The sequence below is a fragment of the Parasteatoda tepidariorum genome, chromosome 6, assembly GCF_982258835.1.
Source record: "Parasteatoda tepidariorum strain Cologne lab strain chromosome 6, Ptep-v5.0, whole genome shotgun sequence".
Lineage (NCBI taxonomy): Eukaryota > Metazoa > Arthropoda > Arachnida > Araneae > Theridiidae > Parasteatoda > Parasteatoda tepidariorum.
In genome coordinates this window covers 83,931,027-83,954,453 of record NC_141760.1, presented here as the reverse complement: position 1 = coordinate 83,954,453, position 23,427 = coordinate 83,931,027, and the positions used below count along the sequence as shown (strand labels likewise).

General features: G+C 26.8%; 1 protein-coding gene across 1 annotated transcript; it reads right to left on the bottom strand.

Annotated features, from left to right (window-relative positions):
* Nucleotides 1-4,995: 4,995 nt before the first annotated feature.
* LOC107436866 (solute carrier family 35 member H1) lies at nt 4,996-21,908 on the bottom strand. The gene is made up of 9 exons (XM_087166119.1): nt 21,380-21,908; nt 18,833-18,983; nt 18,081-18,144; nt 16,171-16,243; nt 14,623-14,791; nt 13,250-13,333; nt 12,030-12,205; nt 10,128-10,257; nt 4,996-5,710 (listed from the first exon to the last, which is right to left on the bottom strand). Exons 1-9 carry the CDS (start codon nt 21,626-21,628, stop codon nt 5,571-5,573), a joined length of 1,236 nt encoding a protein of 411 aa, XP_087022245.1. The 5' UTR covers nt 21,629-21,908; the 3' UTR covers nt 4,996-5,570.
* Between the last annotated feature and the right edge of the window lie 1,519 nt (nt 21,909-23,427).

Genomic DNA, 23,427 nt, shown 5'->3' with positions numbered 1-23,427 from the left:
TATATCATACAAATAATTTTTATATATTTCAGCGGAAGAAGGAGCAACATAAAACAAAATGTACAATAGCTGTGCATATTATTCATTTTTGAAGTACCTATTAAAAAATTTGGAAAATATTCTTAATAACATTTCTTAGCTTTACCAACCTTGGTTTAGTATAAAATAGGAAATAAAAAAGATACTCAATTTAAAACTCAAGATATTAAAATAATAAATAAAATTAAATGACACTTCATATAATTACAAAAAAAAAAATAGATTCAAATATATAAATGCTAGCTATAAAATTCATTAATATACTATTAAAAAAAATGGCATAAAAGCACAGAAATATTATACAATACCATATCACTTTCTTTTGTAATAAAATATGGATCGCTAAATTTTTGGAAGATTTAAAATACTTATTACATTAAAATTTCTACATGTACTTCAAATAAACTTCGAACTTTAAACAAAAAACAACACTCTAGCACTAATATTTTGAAAAAGTTAATAACATACAGATATGGAAGAAAACTATTTAAATATCTTTACATTTGGCTTATAATGAGACCTCTTAATGTTTAATAATAATGGATAGAAAAATTAAATCTTGTGTTAAAATGCATAAGCTGCTAATTATTTAATAGAAAATTAATAATATGCCTTTCATTTATATTCATATTCAAAAAATAAGTAAATAGATAAAACTAAATTCAAGAAACTATTATATTTAGATTAAAAAGGTTCAGAAAGAGATATAGTAAAATATTTTTCTTTTAGTATTTAAAAATTTATAGTTCAAACAGTAATTTTGTATAGATCAACAACTAAGTTAAAAGTTTGTCCAAGATATAGAGTTTTTATGTATGGAACATAAAAATAACACAGTATAAACAAAAGGAATAAAGTGTACTCTTCAGTAATCAATTTATAAATACATACAGTGAAGAAAATAAAAAAAAAGGAGTACTTCATTAACTTTTAATCTAATAATTAAATTTTCACTTACTAAAAGACAATCTTAATAGTTTGTGAGGCTAATCAATTAGTGCAGATATTACTTTAAGTTGAGAAATCAGAGTATATTTTTAATTATCATCACAAGAACACATTTTTTTGTGTGGATAAACATACCTTTCTTATTTATGGATTTCAATCTCCAAATGGATTTTACCTCGAAATATGCAAATAGCAAATTAAATTTTCTGAAAAACGTTAATTTTGAGAAAATCTCTTTAAGATAACATATATTACAAAAAAAGTTTAACATACAATTCTTTGAAACTTTGTAAATAAATTTTGAATGTTAGCTATGTTATGAACTAAAAGCTAAGTTCTAATACTGAATGAATTATTTTTAAGGTAATATATTATTGATCTATGAAAAAAAAATTTGATACTTAGGCATAACAATTTGTTTGCATGGTATAAAAAATTATTTTTATGCTCAAATTTGCCCTTATTCTGAAAAAACATTTAAAAAATTTTCTTTTTTAGATTTATAATGTAAGGACCCTTATATACCAAAAATAAAATTAGAATTTTAATTTAGACTATTTACAAAACAATATCTGCCAAACTCAGTCACTTACTTTAAATTGTAAGGTATACAAAATTTACGAGTTATGAAATTTAAAAAAAAGTTATTTTAAAATTTTCTTTCTTCAAAAGCAATTCAACCAATTCTGTTAAAATGTAAGATAAAATTGCCTAGTTTTTAATACTTTTTTGAACATTATTAAAATAAGTTAATAACAACCAATATAAAAGTTTTTATTTTCTTTTAGAACAGGCTACCTCTGAATAAACAAGCTTTAAAATTGTTCACTCAAGTTTCAAAATTTTTTAAATTATCTTACATACTGTTAGACTTTTGCCTTTACTATAGGTACCATATTTTGAAATGGGTCCATAGTTGAAACTACCCCCCCCCCCCACATTTTAAGGATCAAGAAAAACCAACACACAGAAAGGTATGCTTATTCAGGGAAACTATATTTTTGTTTCTGATTTCATATCTTTAAATATCATCTGCACAAGGAAAATTAGAGTTAATCACTTGAATAACTAAGATTGGATCTAAGTACTTGACATTATAATCACAAAACCAAAAATTATTAAGATGACTAGATTTTTATTTTATGCTCTATATATTTAAAAAAAATAATAACTTTTAAGAGGATGTGTTTATCAGACTTAATCTGAACATACAACACGAAGAGCATGAAGAGTACTATTTTGCGACATGCAATTCAAAACACTTACGAAAATCATTTTAAACCCAAGAATATATAATTTTAACCTAGTTTAGTTACCACCAAAACATACAATTATAGAAAAAGACAAAATGCAAACAGCATTTAAATGTGTTTTCACAGCATGAAACATAAATAAAAACAAATATATGATGTTAGATTTTAAAACAGAAATCTTTACCTTAAATCTTAATACATTGAAAGAAATTGAGAATGTTATAGGGCTTCTTAATAAAAAGAAGTATCAAAAATTTTTTGGGTAGCCAGTGGAATACGCTTTGACTTGTTAAAATCATTTAGGGTTCATAAATGGCTAGAAGACAAAAGAGTTTAAAGCAAAGGAAAGAAAAAAGACTTTCATTCCTTACTTTTTTTATTTAAACAATTTAATGTTAAATGAAATGTCTTAGTACCCATACCTTTAATATTCACATGAAAACTTATACATATGGGGAAATGGAAAATCTGATTGACATGATATGGGCAGACTAGTGATACCAGACATTGAGGGAATGTTCCCTTAGTTTATGAAAGTTATAAACCTATTATTAGTTAATTTATAGTTTTTAATCTATACTGTAATATATTTTTCAGATGGTATAATTTCAAACATTGAAAACAAAACTAGCAAATTAAGATAGATGGCATCATGCCAAAACTGTGAACATGTTTGTTTGATAAGTCAGTCGCATAAGAATGAATTAAATTCGAGAATTGGAACAAATCAGAGCAAGCTCCATTTGCTCTGATTCTTAAAAGGAGCTTCAATTGTAAAACATTAAATTGGTAAACTAAAAGTGTATTAAATGCAAAAATAACATGAAAAGAGTTATAGATTTGTAGGGAAAATTAAATTGTTGGAACAAATTCAAAGGAATATTTTGCAATCAAATAATGATTAATAAAAATTTAATATTTGAATAAAGTATAAATATTTCAAAGTCATATAACAACTAAAACATATAATGGGAAGTAAAAAAAAAAGAAAGATTGAGTAATTTTTGCTACATTATTCATTTTTTTAAAGAAATAATAACATTCACTGTCACAAAAAAGCTAACAATATATGCTTTTAAATAAAATATATCTATATAATTATGATATTTTGTAAAAATTATTTAATTAAAGGGGCTTTTCGAAGCTCCTTTGGCAAGAAAAATAAAAATCCACAGTTTTCAGAGGAGTATTAACAAGAAGAAAAACTAAAAGTATAAACTAAATTCATCATTTTGCTGAAAAGAGCTATCAGGAATTATACAGGAAAAATAGATTAGTTACTAACAAAATTATTAATAATTTATCACCCATTTTTCATAATAAAATATTTTCCATAATGAAAGATTACCCATTTTTCAAGAATTAAAAAAGACAAACATCATTAAAGTTTATTAATAATTCCCAATTTGTTTTATTAAATTTTACAAAATTAGATCAGAAACGGTTTTTAATTTCACAAAACTGTGGTTGGTTTTCACATTTCTATTAAAGAGAGCACTGGACACAAGCAAAGCTTAACCTGACAGTGTTGAGTAACTGTTAGAAACTCACAATAGGTTTAGAAATAGCATGTTATTCGCTAAAAGGTTTAAAAATTATAAAAACTAGAAAAAATTCATTTTTAATAAATCCACTTTTACATTATAGTATGGAACAGTAAGAAAAAAAGAACATTTTTGCCACTACATTTAATTTAAAATTGCATTTTAAAAAATTTGGCTTACTCCAGAAATGGAAAAATAAAAATATACTTTACATTAGATTAACTTAGCAGAGTGTAAATGGGTTGTTCATAGGCATCGCCTGTTGAAATACCTTGTTTTCATTTGTTAAAACAGTAGTATGCAGGAAAAAAGGTAAGGGGACAAAAGCCCTAAAAATCTCATCTAATCAACAATTAAAGTAAAATTTGATTTTGACTTAATTTCTTCAAACAGCAAAGATGTAAAATATATTAATAAAAATTTCAGACTTAAAATTATGCATAAATTTAAAATTATCAATATAAGTCAAGATTTTTTAAATTCATTTTAATTTCTAATAATTATGAAGAGGAGGCATGTTTACCTCAACAGGGCAAAAAATTTTCAAAATAAAAAGTTATCTAAAATGGTAAGCTAAACAGGATACTCGTAATTTTAATGACATGATTTATTCACTAAATGTTTTAATCCATTGTTATTTTTTTATATGACATTAAGCTTTTTAACAGATAAATATTTGGCTGAGGGAAAATATTTTGTGATGAGTACAATATGATCTTAAAACAAATGCAAAAAGGAAGTTTCTTTGAATTAAAATATTGAAGAGAGAGATCTGCAAATAATTATTTACCACAATTATAATTATTACTGCAAATAATTATTAACTGCAAATAATTATTTACCACATCATTATTTTGGAATGAATTTATAGGAAAATTAAATTTAAAATTTAGATTAGGATTTTTATCAAGAAATATCTTTCAATTAAATAGGTTTTTATCACCCCAATGTAATTTTATTTGCCTCTTTTTAAGGGCAACTAAGCAAGGAGTTTGACTTACGCACCCACATCCCTTTACAATGCCCCTAACTTAAAATGATCCACAATAGTGTATAAGAAGTACAGATATAAACATAGCTACCATATTTTGATATTTAAACAGCATAATAAATGTTAATTTCTTAATTTTGATCAAATATAAATAATGAAATTATTTTTTACCTATAGTAGAAATTTCAATAATTAGACAAAATTTTTCTTCAATATGTTATTGGATAGCGCAAAAATCTTTTTGTTTTAAAAAGAAAAACAAAATTAATTATGATAATGTTTTAACCTTAAACAAATTTCATCACCAGAATATTGTCAGTTCAAATTTCATTTCTTTCTCTCCGATCTACCTTCAGGGTTGTTGAAACTTAAACAACTTTTGAAACTCATCAATGGTTGTGATGAATAAGACTCAATTTAAACAAAATATTGTTGAAAAATCAGCCTTGTTATATAGCTAATTAATATACGAAGCTCATGATTTGAAATTTTTTCTTAAAATGCCTCTGAAATCTAAAGAAAGAAAATCTAAACATAAAGATAAATAGTTATTTAGAGCAGCATTACAGTATAGCTTCTGCAACACTACCAAGTTAAGCTGATGTAAAGTATAAATACTAAAAACAATTATTGTATCAAAGATAATAAGAAATTGTACTGATAAAATTTATTTCCTAAGAAACATTTTGAAGAGATTCTTAACATCAGGTTTCTGATAAAGGAATAGTAATTGAGCATAATTGCTTAGTAAAAATATGAGGCAAGTTTTTTTCCCCCACTGAGCATTTCAAATAATCATCGATGTGAAACAGAATTTGTCTCAAATAGTATATCCTCCTCATCATCATCGTAAATTGTTCCATTATTTGCTAGTAACTGCTGAAGACCTTGAAGCTCATGTTGCTCTCCCTGAATTACTCTGTCTTTTATTAGATCTAGATTTATACATAAAAGAAAGTTAGTACAAACAATAAAAATTTATGATATAAATACTTGAAAAAATTTAAATAAAGTGTAAAATTTGAAATTGATAATCACAACTCATTTACAGTATAACAATAGATATGAAAGACTAAGTATATATGTAATAAAAGATTACAATAAAGAAAACTAATGCTAGAAGAAATGTAGTGAAAAGTAAAATTTTCAAAATTTAATACAATAAAACTTTGAAGAAGTTGTGGTGGCTTAGGGGATAGAGCATTTGCCACCTATTGAGGTTACCCAGGTTCAAATCCCAGGGGTGTCTGTTTCATACAAATCCCACTCTCGGCTTACATGCACCACAGTACTTACAGAAAATATCCTCAGTGGTGCAAAAATCTTAGACGAATCTGGGGTCAGAATAGGAGGTTTTTGTTGTTTTCCTCTCTATGAAATGCTAATGTGTGTGTTTTTTCTTTCTTTCCAATGCCCACCCGTGTTACATTTTTTTCGTCAATTCAGGCATTTACAGGGCAATTTTGTTGGCCTCTTTTTCAGGGGCACCATATTAGGTGGCCCAACGTTGCTTCCACAGTAAGGACACAGTATTGTACAGAGAAGGAAAGAACATCCGTGCCTTGCCCGGGATTTGAACCTATAACCTTTCTGATGCAAGGGCAGTTTCCTAATTCCTACACAGGTCGGTAGGCCGGTAATGTAGGTTAGTTCCATTATAAAGTCCTCAACAAAGGCTGACTTGTCCTAATACTTGAGTCCAGAGTTCCCTGTCTTCTGGGTTGGGTTCAAAATTAAAAGGCTATGAAGTTGAAAATTGATAGTTGTAAACTCAAAATTGGGTCGACCGTTCAATGCCAGTTATAAAATGTAAAATAAAATCAAACTTCATAAATTTAAAAACATCCTAGTTAAGTTAGCTTAATACTTTATTGTTCATGTATATTTTAAACTCGTACATGCAGGGAGGTCACTTCTTAAATGGTGAGAATAATAGTCCTAACAGCAGCTAATTAGATATTCTATTGATATTTAGCTTATATCGATTAAATATTCACTGGTGCAATATACTTTTCTATTTAAATAAAATCAAATCTATAGTAACTTTTTCATCAAATTTTAAGACATCAGATTACTTTAAGGGATATATTTCTGGGATAAACTATCGGCATTGCATACATTACATTTTTTGGACAATCCTGTGTTTCACGAGTAAGAAAATGGGGTTTTGTTAGAGATACATTTCATAAGAACGTTAGAAAATATTCAAATACTTTAAAATTATTTTAAGGATTTATAAATAATTTTAGAGTATGTAATTATTTTAATTTATTTTTTTGTTAAAATAATAGAAAAAAATTACTCATTCATTACTTTTCTGGACATGTATCAAAGCACTAAATTGCTTTAAAAAAAAAAAAACCTTTCACTCAGTAATATAATTTATCTATTGCTGACATTTGTTTAGAATATTATCAGTAACTGCACAAATTAAAGTTTTTAAAAGGAAACAGTTTTATAGATAGATACTATAGCAGTTTATATGAGGTAAAAAATTATTTGCTTTTAGATTTTTAAAATGATTTCAAATATTCCAATATTTTCAAAACTCATGCACAATGAAGAATAAGTGTATCAAGTTTCTAATGACACTTGGACAAGTCAATCTAGCCAGTCATTGGAATTTTTCAAATTAAGTCAGGGAGGTGCGCCTTTTGTTTCACAAGAGAGCACTGCAAGGGTGCAAGCACATCTTATCTCAGAACCCCACAAATAGATAGCCACACCATTCATTCATCAGGCCACTTTCTCAATTTAAACAAACAGATCTGAAAGGGAATGAAATTTTCTCTAAATTCCTATACCCATAGTACTGCTCAGCGACTGATTGATTCCACAGATTTAACGAGCATGCAGATTGCATTTACTTGGCAAGGGCTTAGCAGAGTCGAGGATTAGATTTCAGTCCAATTCGACTTTCTAACCGTTGGGCTACCATGGCACAAAATGAATCATAATATTGATAGATATTAAATACTATTACTAGATGGTTAAAACAAAAAACACTTTTACAATTGAATAAACCTTAATAATATACAATCTATACAAATGTTAACAGTATTTTCACTACAGAGCGAGAATGCGAGAATCTTGCATATTTTTTTCTTTTCTTGCATTAAAAAATAATTACCGTGAGAAATTTGCGAATTCTATAAATCAATTTAAAAATTCGCTAATTTCTCACTTATTGGAAAAAGTTTCGCATTACACTATTTAGAATAAAATCGGTTTCACTTTTCTTCCTGGATCTTTCATTATTTGCAACATTTGCCCCATTATCTAGCTTCCGTATTTGTTCAAAACCTTTTCGAACAATAGAACACTACCCCTTCGAACCATGGAACCCCTTCCGGAACGCATTTCCCTGCAACCACAATTTACCATAGGTAAGGTTCTTCATGTAAGAAGTTCAAATTTTTTATGCACTAATGTAAGATGGATAAATACCTTGTAAAAGAAAAATGCAGCAAAAATATTCAGTGTTTTAAAAAATAGAAAATGTTAAAAATGTATTATAATTAAAAAAATGAAGTCTATTCGTGTTTTTTTTTTTTTAATTTTTTGAAATCTCACTTAACTTTTGAAATCTCACTCTGTTTTTGAGAAAGTGTGAGAAATGCTCACCCATTTTTTTTTTCTATGATGAAAACACTGGTTAAATTCAATAAACTTTAAAAAACAGTGATAGTGATGCTTAATACAGAAATGCCAACTTTTTTTCCAGCACACCCTGCTTTTTTTTTTCATTTTAATAATCCTTGATTCCTGAAGTAATTATTAGTGATTAATAATAATGTTTACATTTATTGATTTATTTTTAAATACAATATGAAATATTAAAATAAGCGATGATGTAAATTTAAAAAACAAACAAATCATACACTATTTTGTAAACATTTTTTTCTTCATAGTATGAAAATTTGCCTATCTCAATCCCTTCATATACATAGAGAGTAACAAGAAAAAAAGCTGGCAACCCTGGCATAAGAAAAAAAGAAAAGATAGAGAAGAATACCTTAAAGTCCAGAAGGAAAGAAATATTGAAGATAATTTAAGATAACAGGAGACAATGAGGTTCCCCATAGGAGAATTTTCTTTACCTAAGAAAAGGTTAGTGAAATTCAGAGAGAAGAAATTTAAAGAGACTTGCACAGAATGCATTAGACAATGCAAGCATTTTTATTCCCATTTTATTAGTGATCAAAATAAATTTAATATTTCCCAGGGTTGCCATAGTAAAATACAACAGGAAGTACTGCTTATAAACTATAAAATAAGATTGGCTACAGTTATGAGGGAAAAAGTAAAACAGAAAGACAAGTTATATGCAACAATAAAAGTGTTTAAGAGGCATACAACAATTGCAGTGCCACAGCCAATAATAATCAGAATGATACAATACATTTTTATCATCAGTTCATTCTGTACTCTGGCACTAATTATGATTACTTATGGCACCCAATCAAGAGTATGATTTTATCTATGTTTTCTGTTTTACTTATAGCTTTAATTGCACTAAAAAGTATATCTGAACAAGTAGATGTTCTGATATAGGACAATAGAAATAAAATACTGTGTCATTAAAAAATGAAAAGTTAATTTTGGATTTCAGTATTTCTCTTCGAGAAGAAAAGCTTAGATAATAAAAAGCATTAATAAATAAATGAACTAAATAAGTTGATTTAATCTAAAATTTAAACAGAGTTTCAAAGACTTTTAACTAGGAGCTATTTTTTAAATTGTCTGCTTCAACTTCAAATTTTTTATAAAAAAAAATAAAATTAAAAAAAAACAGTGTAAGTGTGATAAAACTAAAGTAAAGTGAAACTACCAAGTTATTTTCAAATTATTAATATAATAAAAAATGTAAACTTTAATGATAGTCACATTGCCATAAGATTAAGCATTTTTTTAAAATAAGTAGAATAACGATAATTACAATTTTAAAAACATACTTATATGTTATCTATGTTACCAAAAAATACTTAAGTCATTCTTCATGATAAAGTGCTAGAGATATTAAGATTATGAAACAAAATAAAATATAAATCCAGGAAACACTTATATTTTTATTAAAATAAAAATTAAAACTTTGAAATAATTTTTTTTTTTATCTAACATTACTTTTTTTTTTTGACATGCAAACAAATTTTAAATACATACATCAAAATATAAGTCATTAAACTAAATAAAGACCACATTTATAATGTTGCTTACATTTTTCTTCTCAAATAATGGGTATGATGGGATGGTCTATTCATACAGAGAAAGAAGAATTCTTCTCAAAAAGAATGTGACAAAGAGAAGAATACAAAAGAAATTAAGAGCACTTGGAATTTGGCACAAACTTACCATCTGAATGAAGAGCTTTAAGAACAACGTGAAGGGTAATTCCAATAAGGCACACTAACAACCCAATAAAATTAAGAGTTGACATATGATCTCCTGTATACTTCACAGCTAAATAAAGCGTGCAAACTTCCTAAATAAAGTTTAAAAAAAAAGACTAAGTACAATTATATAATTTTTAAATGAATAAAAGCCAATTCAAAATGTATATAATTTCTTTATTGATATCAAATTGGCCTAATTCAGTAAAATAAGATTAGGGACAATATTTCAAGGGGTGAAAAAATTACTTAATTTTTTTGAAATGATTTATTCATTTTATATTAATAGAAATTTTTAAAAAAATGGTGAAAGCAATTAAATTCAAAGAAGAAAATAACATCCACATTTAAAGCCGCTAAGAGTTGATTGTAATCTTTAAGTGAAATGATTTTATTATTATCTCTTTTTTTTAAATAATTTGGATTTCAGTTACATTCTACTTTATCATTTTTGCTGCAACCTAGGAATTATGAAAATTTATACGGTTTGTTATATGTTTACCAGAAATGTTAAATTACACTTATTTAAATAAATGTTTCAAGTAAAAATACCACTTCGAAAGACAATTGCATACATGAACAAGTTTGTTAATTTCTTTATAAGATAAAAAACCAGGGTGCGTACCCAAATTTTTCAACACTGAATAAGCACTCGAATAATAATTTTAAGCACTCGAAAAATATTTTTATTTCCAATTCAAAAAAAAAAAAAAAAATTCCTAATCAGGATTTGTGCAGTATTAAAATTTTTTTTCTTTCTATTGTTTAAAGTTTTTAATTTATAAACATAAAATCAATAAAACTCAAAATTTTTTTTAAAAACTATACTTAATCATGATAAAATATCTAGTTTCCGATAAATATTGCAGAGAATATTATGAAAATCATGTATTTTTTGTAATTCAGAATGACAATAGACACGGCGAAGAAAGAATTTATTTTTAAAAGATAGAAAATTAAGCACTTTTTACAAACTCCGAATAAAAAAAGGCACCTTTAAGAGTTTTTAAAAAACGTAAATCAAAAATAAGCACCTAAAGCTGCACACCCTGCAAACTATAGTAAATTTTTCAGTAAATATAAGATATAAACTAACAGTAATTAAAAAATATTAACAATTTATTTAAATAATCTAACAACACTGACTGAAAAACTATTACCTTATGTCGTTTTCATATTTTTTATTGTACAGTGGTGAATAAACTACGCACAAATAGTAGCTTAAAATTAGTTTGTTAAAAATAAATCTATAAGTCACATGTAGCAAATAATTAATGAGTTTTGTTTACTTTCTAGACATAGTTTGAAATTTTTTCTAAATAGTACAAATTTTGAGTGAAATTCTTTTACACACTTGATAATTGAATTGTGTAAATTATGTAGTTTTTTAGATTGCAATTTTTATATAAAAGTGAGCAAACACCAAACTAAATAAAGAACATATAGAAAGCAGAAAACAATTTCATTCATTAAATATAATTAGGTATTTCTTCCTATTCAACATCATTTTTAATAAAATGTTGAAAAATACCACATAATAGAGCATCCTCAAAAATTATATTTTTGTTTAAGAGTAAGACCAACTTAAGAAACATTAGAATAAAATTTTCATTAAAGAAAGTGAAAAATAACGCTGAAAGAAATTCAAAATTTAAGATTCAAAATCTCGATATTTTAAAATCTAGATCATGTTACCCATATGTAATACGTTTATATTAGGTAAAAAGAATAATTTTAAAAATATGCCTTATTTCAAGCTATAACGAAATGTATAAAAAATAAAACTAACATAAAATTCTACATTTCACATTTAATGACATATATTTAATAATTCATTTATTATTATAATTAATAAGCACTTTACCTTAAAAACACCAGCTATGGACAGAGTAAGACTTGAAGTAAACAAAAGCAGTAAATATTCACTAAGCTCCATAAGAAACGCAAGAAATGACCCAAGAAGTATATAACCTACTGTTGTCATAACCATGCTTACTTCTTTATAGCGAAATACTTTTTCAGTAGTTGCAATAGGAATACCTAGTAAGCAAACCAAATAGCTTTATTCAAAACAATTAAGCAATGTTTAGGAGTAAAATTAGATTGAAATTTTTTAATTAAAATAATGTGCATATTATCTAATCAAATAAATAAATGTAATAAACTAGACATTTCTTCTTTTATTTTTCTATTAAAAGCTTGTATGCAATTGGCAAGTTCCGATTATTAGTACAAAATAATTTAACTTTAATATGCATCTCAACATCTTTTAACATACATATCTTTGCATTTGCACCCTGGAAACACATTTTTGAGGTTAAGATCTTAAGTTTTTATCTACAGTTTTAGGCATTTTAATTAACTCTTCATTCCTGAGTGCCATTTCTCTTGTTCTTTACTTCTTTTTCCTCTCTATGTTTTTTCTCGATATAGTTCTTCGTATTTGTTGCTGTAGGTGTTTTTTAATCTTGCCATTAGAAATAAATAAAAAAATACATCAAAATGTTATTAAATAATATTTATCAAAGAAATTTTAATTTATCATTAAGTTGGCTGATTCTAATTTGCATTTTGTAATTGGCGTTGAACAACCAACCCAATTCTGAGTTTATGACTATTAATGCTCAACTCGATGGCCTTGTAATTTTGATCTCAATTCAGGAGACAAGGGAATTCCCGAATCAAGCAATGAGGCAAACTAGCCTCCTTGGAGAACTTTTTTGAAGGATCTAACCCATATTTGTGTAACAAGGAGAGGAAAATCACGAAACTTCCTATGTTTAGTCCAAAGGCAAAAGGATTCCAACCCATGAGCCATTTACCACTGAGGATATTTTACATCAGCACTGTGGTTAATACGAGCAAGTATCTCCAGCCACAACAAGGATTTGAACCTGGTCATCTCATTGGGAGGCATATATTCTATCCCTGAAATCACTGGGGCTCAAGTTGCCCGATTAGAAAATATTGGTGAGTTTCACAACCAGTCAAGAACATTGCAAAATAACAATGACAGTTTTTAAAGGGCTGGATAATTCAAATAGCTTATGACACATACTAAATATTTCAAAAAAACTTAATTACCTTCAAATACTATAGCTAAGGGCAAAAGGCCAATAACCATCCAGGGTTGTACATGATAAATCATATCAACTGGATTACTTAACCCTGAAAGCAACATTCTCATTAGAAACAAAATTTTTATATAGTTTCAAACATACAATAAGAAAGTAAATGTAAAATACTTGAAGCAAAATAGTTTAATTTTCAATGGAAAAAGATGATTTATTTTCATTTACAGAGGTTGTTGAACAAAGCCCTCTGGTTTTCCAAGAATCAAAGCATAAGGCTGCAGATTTATTGGTAATAAATTTTATATGTTTTGCACTTAATAATATCTTGAATTAAAAAAAAAAATCTTCCAGCACATTTTGAAACAAAAATATTGTTAAGGAATTTAAAAAAGAAAGAGTTGGTCTTACAAGTCAAGTAAAATATTAGAAGATTCATATACATGTAAGTTTTATTAATGTCATTATGTGCAGACAAGAGTGCAACGTTAATTATTGATATTAATACAATAACGTATTTTTGTTACCAAATCTTTCAGATAGTTTTAAGCACTAAACTAATGTGTGAATATTAGCTTAATGATATTTTTTTGATCTTATAATATACGATACTTTGTCTAAACATAATTATATTCAATAATAACGAATTCAATCAAATATTTTAAAAGTGTTAAGTTTTTAACAAACTTATCAGAAGCTGTAAAAAAATTACTATTTCATGAAACACAAAAGAAATCTAACTATTGTGAAGTATTCTTAAATTTTACACAGACAGAAAAGTAACATCAATACAAGGAGAGTATCAAATAATAATAACAAAAATGTGAGCGAAAGTAGTGGAATTTAAAAATTTACTAAGCATATAATAATAACAAAACAATTGTATCGCATTTTTTACTGTTTTTTCAAATGGCAACAAAATATATTTAACAGAAAAGCATCTAAACTTAAAAACTTTAGTTAACCTAAATTCTAGTTTCCGAAAAGAAATTGTAGTACAAAATTATATCATAAAATACTTATTTTATTTTAATGCTTGAATAATAACATTCTGACAATAAAAGAATTATTAAAATTTTCTAATAGATGAAAAAAAAGAAGATTCATACTAATTTTCAGAAGTTGAATGTCCACTGTAAGACAACACCAAAATTATCTAACTTATTATGAAATATTGAAAGATATAAGTTTGCAGATTGTGCTCTTCAGAAAACAGATAAGATTAAAACAGTAGGCCAATGACTGTAATTATTGTTAATTAAAAAGATAAACGAATTTAGAACATTATATAAAGATCAAATTAAAAAAATAAAGCTAAATTGAATTAAAATAAAAAATAAATAATAAGTTATAATAAAATAAAAACAGTATATGAGAACTCATTACCTAGCTCTTTCTTTTGCACAACCATTTGAGCTAAAGTCCACCTCAATCCAGCAAGAAAAGAAGCAGTAAGTACCAACAGAAAACCATCCAAATTAAATTGAGTTGATTGATATGTAAACATAAATAGACCAGCTGCTATTAGAGCAATGACTATAATTAGGGAATACCTCTGCATGGGGAAAAAAAATAATGTTTGGATAAATGTTCACAGAAGTCAAATGTACATCACACACAATTAAAATACTTATATTAACTGTTTTAAGAAATTAATTAGTTTAATAAAAAAAGGTTACAATAAAAATATAATCATTAGCTCATAGCTTGAACAATAGTAAGAGCACCAATCAACATGAAAAAGTTCATCTCAAGCATTATTAAAATGAAACAAAATTTATATATGCATATATAATAAGGCAATATGCAACAATTGATTGAGCAAAAATTAAAAAAGCATTTAATGCAAAAAATTTTTTGCGTAAATATTTTGGAACAAAATGAAGTTTAGAATAACTAAGGTATAAAAATGAAATGGTAATTTTTTAGAGCTAATCCATGATATTATAATTTTTTTAAATTTTTACAGATATCAGCTATTTTAAAATGCATAAAAAAATAATAAATTATACTTTTCATTGATTTCTGTGATAACAGTTTTCCTTATATTCTTTCGAATGATTTTGAAATACACAAAAATATATTCAGTCTATTGATGTATAGCTGAAGACAGTGAACACCACAAAAAAATTTCAGAGTATCAAAATTTCCTCAAGAGAAAAACAATTTAAAGTTTGCACTCATAAAGATCGTATATGAGCCGCTCAGAAGCCAATGCGGTTAAGTCCATTTTTTGATATTTTCTGATTTTTGGAAATTTTGATGAAATAAATAATAATCTTCTTAGTTATTAAAGGATTTACTCATTGGTTACTTTTTTCTTGGTTAGGCAGCCCTTTTTTTAATAGCTTCTGAATATATTGTATAATAATTTCAGAAGCCATTGTGAATAAGTCCACCTTTTATCAATATTTTTTACATAAATTTCTTATCTTTTTCAGCTGCCAAAAGGTATAAGTCCTAAAATTTTTAAGATGCTGTCATTATTTCAATAAATACTTACGTTTTTATTTACACATCCTGTACATATCTTGTTTTTTTGCAGAGTTTACACCTCTAAAAAAGACTTTATACACTTTTCTAATTAAATAAATAAACCAAGAATTTTAAAAACTAATGTATCAAAAAACATTAATTTTCTCAATTTTTGTGTTTTGGACCGTATTGGCTTCTGAGTGACTCATATATTATTAAAACCAATAATTAAAACCAGTTACATTGCATTGCAACCAGAGATTTGTCTTTCTCTAAATTAAACCAAAGATATTACAAACAAAGTATGTCGGATCATAATCTAGTACACTTTTAGTTCATTTTCTAAAAAAGGGTACACTGCAATATTGTTAAAGGAAGTTCAGAAGTAAATACACTTCAAATTAATTATACCTAATAAATTTTTCATAAAAATTGGAAAAAAAAAGTACTTTATTTTACCTTTTTTTCTAGTCCAAATAAAATTGAAAAGCCTAATATAAATATAATACATGTAGATTTTGTCATGGTATACCTGAAAAAAATTACTATGTAATAATACTATTTAAGAAGAAAAAACAGGGTTTAAAGGAGTTTAACATTTCTAGTAGTCAGTGTGAAAAATAACTTATAATAAAAATAACACAATTATGAAATATTTTTACTTCAATAGATTTTATACACATCAGGAATTTTTCTATTCAATTCATAAATAAAAATTTCATTTTAAGTCAGAATTCAGGAACCAATATATAAATTGAAAATACACGAAACCATCCATTTTGAAATAAAAAAATAAAAGGTTGTCTTAAACATAGCAACAAATAATCTTTGAAATAAGATAGATTTTACTTTAAATTAATTAAAATATCTTTTAAAATTGCTATTATAAATATAATTGCTAAAAAATGAGAAACAAAAATAATTTTTCAATCAGGGTTGGCAAGTTTTTGACACATGACGGTTTTTACCGGTTATTACCATGGTTTTTACCGTCATGTCAAAAACCCATAGTTTTGGTGAAACTGTATTTTTATTTGAGTTTAACTGCTTATAATTTAAAATTAATAAATTTTTGGGCAATAAAATTAGAAAAAAAAGCTGTTAAAAGATATTTAAGAACAGATTCTTGCATTTTCTCAACATGTTTATATCAAAACATACTATTTGAAGTAAAATATTAGGATACTAAACAAAATTTTCAACATTCCCAAGCATCACTTTGTTTGGCATATTACATTACTGAAGAATGTCAAGATTGATTACTTTCATTCATAAAATCTTGCTTTGAGAAACACATGTACACATAAAAAGAAAGCCTCATAAAATAAACTTTTCTTATCATTTTTGTTTTCAATATTTTACACAGAAATGAGACATGGAAAAGCCTGGGAAATCCTTTTAGAGTTTCCTTGCAACATTGCAATAACCTTTTTTTATCATTATCCTCAATGACAAGCTTCCATTGACAGAATCTTCTCGAATTTTGGACTCATCCATACTAAACTCAGAAAGCGACTGGGCAATGAAAAATGCGCAAAATTAGTCACTTGCTATCGTATGCTTCGGCACCGTGACCCCGACTACTGAACATGTAATTTAGTTTTTAATTAAGTTTTGCTTAATATGCTTTTTCAACTGAATAAAAGCTTCTAACTTGACGAAATAGCAGTAATTCTTGACTTAGAGTTTGTTAGTACTTACAAGTTTTGAAAGTTTATTTTAGCTTATTTCTAAAATTTAAGAAATGCCAAATTTTAAATTATTCCTTTTAGTTCTTGAATTTATTAATAGTTCCAAGCTTTTTTGTTTGTTTGCTTATTTCTAACAATTAAGAAGTGCAAAATTTTGAATCATTTGCAAAACAAGCTATAATGATAAAAGTAAGTATCACTATTTTCAATAAGCATATTACAATATTACAGTATGAATGTATATCCTTCTATAAGAATACATGTATATAGTTGCAAAATCAATAGCAATCATTTACAACATTCATTTATAAGGGCAATTATGTGAAAATAATATATTGTCTGCTATATGCCATAAATTTAAGAAAACAGTAGGTTTTTGACAGTTTTTACCACTGTCATGTCAAAAACCAGTTTTTGACGGCAAAAACCCAACCCTGTTTTCAATAATATAAAACTAATATTAAAAAGTTTTATTTTTTGTATATAAAAAGAAATAGAAGGAAAAAAATCAATAAAAATCTAAACCCAATATTATTAGTTTAAAAAAATTATTTTATATATAGTGCATTTTATGTATTAAAAATTCTATTTATATATAATATATTTTATATATTAAAAACTCGATTTAAACATTCTATAATATGTACAATATTCTATTATATTTACAACAATACTTACAAAGACACAGTTATAAATTCAAAGCTCCAGTTAGAAAGGCCAATATCTAGAGCACTAGCTACACCTATAAAATAAATTAATCATTATTAAGTTTTGATTCAGCAAATAAATTTTAAAAATCATGTCTTTTAAAAATTAACCTTCCCATTGAATTTAAAGCATTATATAATCTGCAGATCAAATTAATGAAGCAATCTGAAACAATCTGCTGCTCATCATTATAATATGTAGAATGGGCATTTCTGTATGGTTTCAGTAACTGATATTTTAAAAGACTATTATTGATAAATGAATGATTAATGTTTATTAACTTATTAAAAATAAATATCAATAAGTTAAGGTTCTTTGTGAATCAAATGGCTGATATATTTATTTTAATGAAATTAATAAATAATGTCAGATTTTTAACAAATTTTTTTTTTTAAATGCTTTGAGCTGGAAAAAATAACTAAGTCATTGTCAAAATCAAGTTTTCAGTGAATAAATGAACTATACATTACCTGTAAACAAGAAACAATTCTTAAATATATATTCATGCATAATTTCATTTGATAACACAAAATAATAGAATATTTCAGAGACACTTTCGAATACATTCAAATTTAAATTGGCATTAAGTATAAAATTGATAGGCATTTTTAATTTAATATTATTTTTAATTTGCATAATATGTAATGCATTTGTAATTTAATATGCATTTTTAATTATTCATAACTCTAGAATGAAGTAATTGAATGTATAAAAAACTTTACCAGTTGGCGCTAGTTGCTTAATATATGTTGGCCAGTCTAAAACCACTCTTTGTCTGCCTGTAATAATGTGATATAAACATCTTAACATGCCAGAAAGAATAAACTTCACAACCAAATGGCAAATCACAACAGTAAGAGGAAAATGGAAGTCCTTAAAAAAGAAAAAGTTAATAAATCTTAGGACTTTTCAGATTTGACAACACTGATAACTGACAAACATAACAAAACAAAAATGCATAGTATACAAAAGATACAAAGTAATTAAAGAGGGAAACAACCAATATACAGACTTAGATAAAATGAAAAAAATTTCTGCAAGCACAAAATCTCAAGTAAAAATTTTTCTGCCAGCAATTTTTTAACTCTTGTAACTAATTTTAACGTCAACCTTTGTTCTTCCTAATTTTGACAAAATTTGCTCAATTTTTTTTTTTAAAGATTTTTAAAACTCAATATTGATTACGTAGCATCATAGATATCATTAAATTTAGTATTTTTTTGACAGTATAAAACTAGTTATTGACTTACCTTCCTCTCCCCTTATACTTTCTTTTTTTTGTATTTTTAAAATGTTACTTAGTTACTAATGCGAAGATTTACTAAATATTTTTATAAAACTCACTTCTGTCCATTCACTTTTTGATGCCAGAATGGCAAATATAATTTTAACTGCTTTTTTAAAAAATATATATTAAGGTATACCATAAATTTTTCCTGTGAATGACAAATTTTTCATGAACAGTATTCGTACATTCATGTATAATATGCATATCTGCATTTCAATGCAGTATAATATGCATTTTTAATGTGTGCATACATGACATGATACTAACCTATTGCAACATCTAACACTGTTTTAGCATTAAGTTATACATAGTTTAGTAATAGGAATAACATTAGTTTTGGAGTAAATTTTGAAAGTGTTTAGAAAATTCTAAGTTTGGAAGTTGCATTAAACCTAGAGCTTAAAGTGAGTATTCTGAAAATTTATTGCTGAAGGCAGAAACACATTCCTATACTAAGGTGTATTCAAAACAACCTACATATGATGCTGAGATCTTTACTCGAGTTCTTATTTAATTACAAAACCTTGTTCAGCACAATACTTATTTGTTCAACATTTTGGATAAAGTGCAAAAAATTGTAGTTTGTTTACCTTGCATTATTGTAAAAGGAATGCATACTTTTCCTGCATCTTTGTTGTGAACATGTATACAGATTACTATATAGTTTGTTTAAAGAAAGTACTCCCCTAGTCATTCGTCTGGACCTGTGGCGGTAACTATGATAAGAAGGTATAAGTATTTCAAGTAGTGGTGCAGGGCTGTTTAGGACATTGTTTAAGACAGGTTTTTGCTCTTCTTCCGATAGGGAATCTTTTTCTTCAGTCAATTGTGTTAGTCCTAGAGTTCAGAGAAGCTACCCTCCCTCAAATGCGCTATTCTTGTTTCCATAGCAGCAGACGGCCTCAGATCTTGTAACAGGGGGATCTCTCATGACAAACAAATTATATGTGACCAGACAAAAAATATGTAAAAATTGTAGCCTGTTTATTATGTAATCATTCATTCTAGAAATATATTTCTCGTGTACTTTTCTGATATATACAATTTCATCTAAATGCAAGTCACTACAGATAACTAGCCAAAAATAAATAAAAAGTTTATATATGTTTATTTGTTTTCATTGTTACATACACATTTATATATTTTTTAATGTGTACACACATTTATAAATTGATCATTATAGATAGCTTATTAAAAAGAGGTAAATTTGTTTACTATGTGTGTGTTATATTTTGTTGTGTGCATGCACATACACACACACATATAGTATATAGTTTTTTATTGTATACATATAATTGGAACACTATAAATTAGAATTGAAGAAGAATAAAAATTACAGCTTGTTTACATTATCTTCTAAAAAAATCATATTTGTGCAATCTCACTGAGTGTATGTATCAAAACATAGCACACTATAGAAGTAAACAAGTATCTACAAGGACAAATAAAAAACAGATGGGCAATAACATCAATAAATAGTAATAAACAATAATAGATAAATAAAAAAGATTAAAATGTGATAGAAAAACAAGAATGCAATGAAGACCATGAATTAATTTGGTGAGGTAGGTACATTAAACATTCTCTTTTCCCAAAATCAAATAATTTACAAACCAAACCATTGAAGTTAACAAATTTAAAGCAAATATTAATAGTCATGAGTACAAAAAAAGCTTTTCTCTAAAAAAATAGAGCTAAGTTTGGTATCCTCTTAAAATTCAAATATACACATATAGACCTGTTACAATAAACCTTTGTTAAAGGTGGTTAAGTGAAAAGGCAGAAACTAACCATGCATTTAACTTTTTATGGAAGTAATTGAATAAATAATTAAACTAAGATTAAAAATAAGTATAATGAAAAAAATTTAGAACTGAATTTATATGGGATGAAATCCGACATAAAATCAGAGACAACTAATTTTATAAATATGAATTAACTTTGTTGAAATGTGAGTAAGTTTAATAGCGATTATACTCACTTTTATAAACCATTTCTGATAAAAAGTGATACCAATTGAAAAACAATAATATAAGCTGACTAATCCTAAAGTTCTTATGCACATAAGAATCAAACGAACTGTGCAAAAGCTGTCGAATCGCTTCATTTTGGGATTGTACTCTTCCGTACAAGGAAAACAACATACGTTTAAATGTTGAAGATAAGATTGAAATGTGGCGGGTTGATGATTTGGAGAACCAGATTGCGGGACCTCTCTACGTCTCTTCATAATTTCAACGCACAGAACCGAAAATATTACATAGAAGAAATTTAGAGTGCCATGTATGCAACATCTAGTTATTTTAAATGTAACTATTTTAGAAAGTTTTTAAATGTCACATCTATATTTCTAATTCTTGCATCATGTTATTCACCAGAAATCGATAGACTGATATGAGACTAAGCAAATAAAATATTCACAATTTCTAAACTTAGTATTTTTCTAAAATTTACAACACTATCAAATTTCGAAAGTGAACATGAAGACAAAATGCATAGCAGAAAAGAGCAATGTTGTTGCCATTTATATATTTTTCCACTAATTTTTGTTGAAGAGATAGGGGACTTCTGTGGCCCAGAACAGTTGTTGTTATTCTCACTGATGCGTGGTTTACGCTCTACCAATCGACGCAGAGAAAAATGGAAAAGCCTGATTGGCGATCGAAATGGGCTGAAGGTGGCGTCGAGCAAAACTCTCTACCTATGGCAACACGTCACATGCTTTCTCCATTAGCGTGTGAAAAGTCATAGAGGAAGGAAGTATGTTAGTTTCTCTCTTGATTTTCATATAGATTACAATCTTTTAAGTCGAAAAACTATATGGAACTGAAAACTGCATTAAACATACTTCTGAAGAAAAGTATCACGGAAATTGTGAAAAATATTTTTATTGAATAAAAAGGAAAAATATTAAGAAAAGGGAAAATATCGTTGCACATTCTTATACAACTGAAAAGAGGAGGAGAGGGAAGGGGGAAGGGCTAAAGGCAGGGCCCCCATCAGGGGGAAAGGTGGGCGCACGATGCTCCCATTTAAAGCTTTGGGAGGAATTTTTACATTAAATAAAACGAATAGTTTGGGGGGGAATTTAGACGAGAGAATTTTTCTTTTTTTAAGTACATAAATAAAAGAAGCAATTGGCAATGCAAGCAAAGTAGCACTATTTCGAACAAGCTAACATGGAAGGGGGAAGTTAGCAATTTTTTTTTGGGGGGGGGGAGAATGCTTCCAAGACCTTGGGGGGATGGGGGACACTGGCTAAAGGCATGAAACTGGTCTCTCCCCAGATGGCGTATTCGAGTGTTGTGATCGCCAATTGCAGTGATAGACATCAAACAGAAATTTTAGTCATGACTGAATTTCTTCGGAATGATTATTCATATGCCAATTTAGTCATTATTCATCATTCATTATGCAACTTTTTGAAAAATGATTGATGAATAAATTCAGGAAATATGACTAATTTTCGTGAATATTTTTTTTAAGAAACAAGAAGGAAAAATGCGCAAGAGTTATGCCATTTTAATTAAAAATTGCACATCGATTTTAAATGTAAATAATTGTAGATATTAATAACATATAGTAATAAGCTCATTGTAATCATGATTACAAGCAATCACAAAATATAATATTAATTCCTCATTAAAAGTTGTTTTGATTATTTCTAATAACAGCAAAAAAAAGAGGAAAAAAATGTAAACTTTGATTGGAAAGTTTCAAATTTAGAGGCTAATTTTGAAAGAAGAGATAGGTCATGAGATAACTTCCTCAAAGTTCCAACTATAATAAACACAGGTGTTTCTAAATTCGATGATGATGCAAATATAATAAAAAATAAAATTAAAAAAAAATCAGGTTAAAAAAAATTCTGCGTTTCCTACATTTAATGTATGAGGCTGATTGTAAAAGATTGGTCTCCAAATCACTGGGCAATTTTTCGTGCGGCTGTTGGCACCCCTGCTGCATTCGTTGCTTCCCTCATTACCATCAAGCATGCTCGCACGTCGTAGCTAGGACGATTAGTCTAGC

Excerpts from the sequence above, each read along its gene's own strand:
- LOC107436866 (XM_087166119.1), bottom strand. The coding sequence starts at position 21,628 with ATGAAGAGACGTAGAGAGGTCCCGCAATCTGGTTCTCCAAATCATCAA. Across the intron at positions 12,206-13,249 it reads CTTAGCTATAGTATTTGAAG|GTATTCCTATTGCAACTACT; the intron begins GTAATTAAGTTT and ends TTTGCTTACTAG. Across the intron at positions 10,258-12,029 it reads CCATAGCTGGTGTTTTTAAG|GAAGTTTGCACGCTTTATTT; the intron begins GTAAAGTGCTTA and ends AACTTTATTTAG.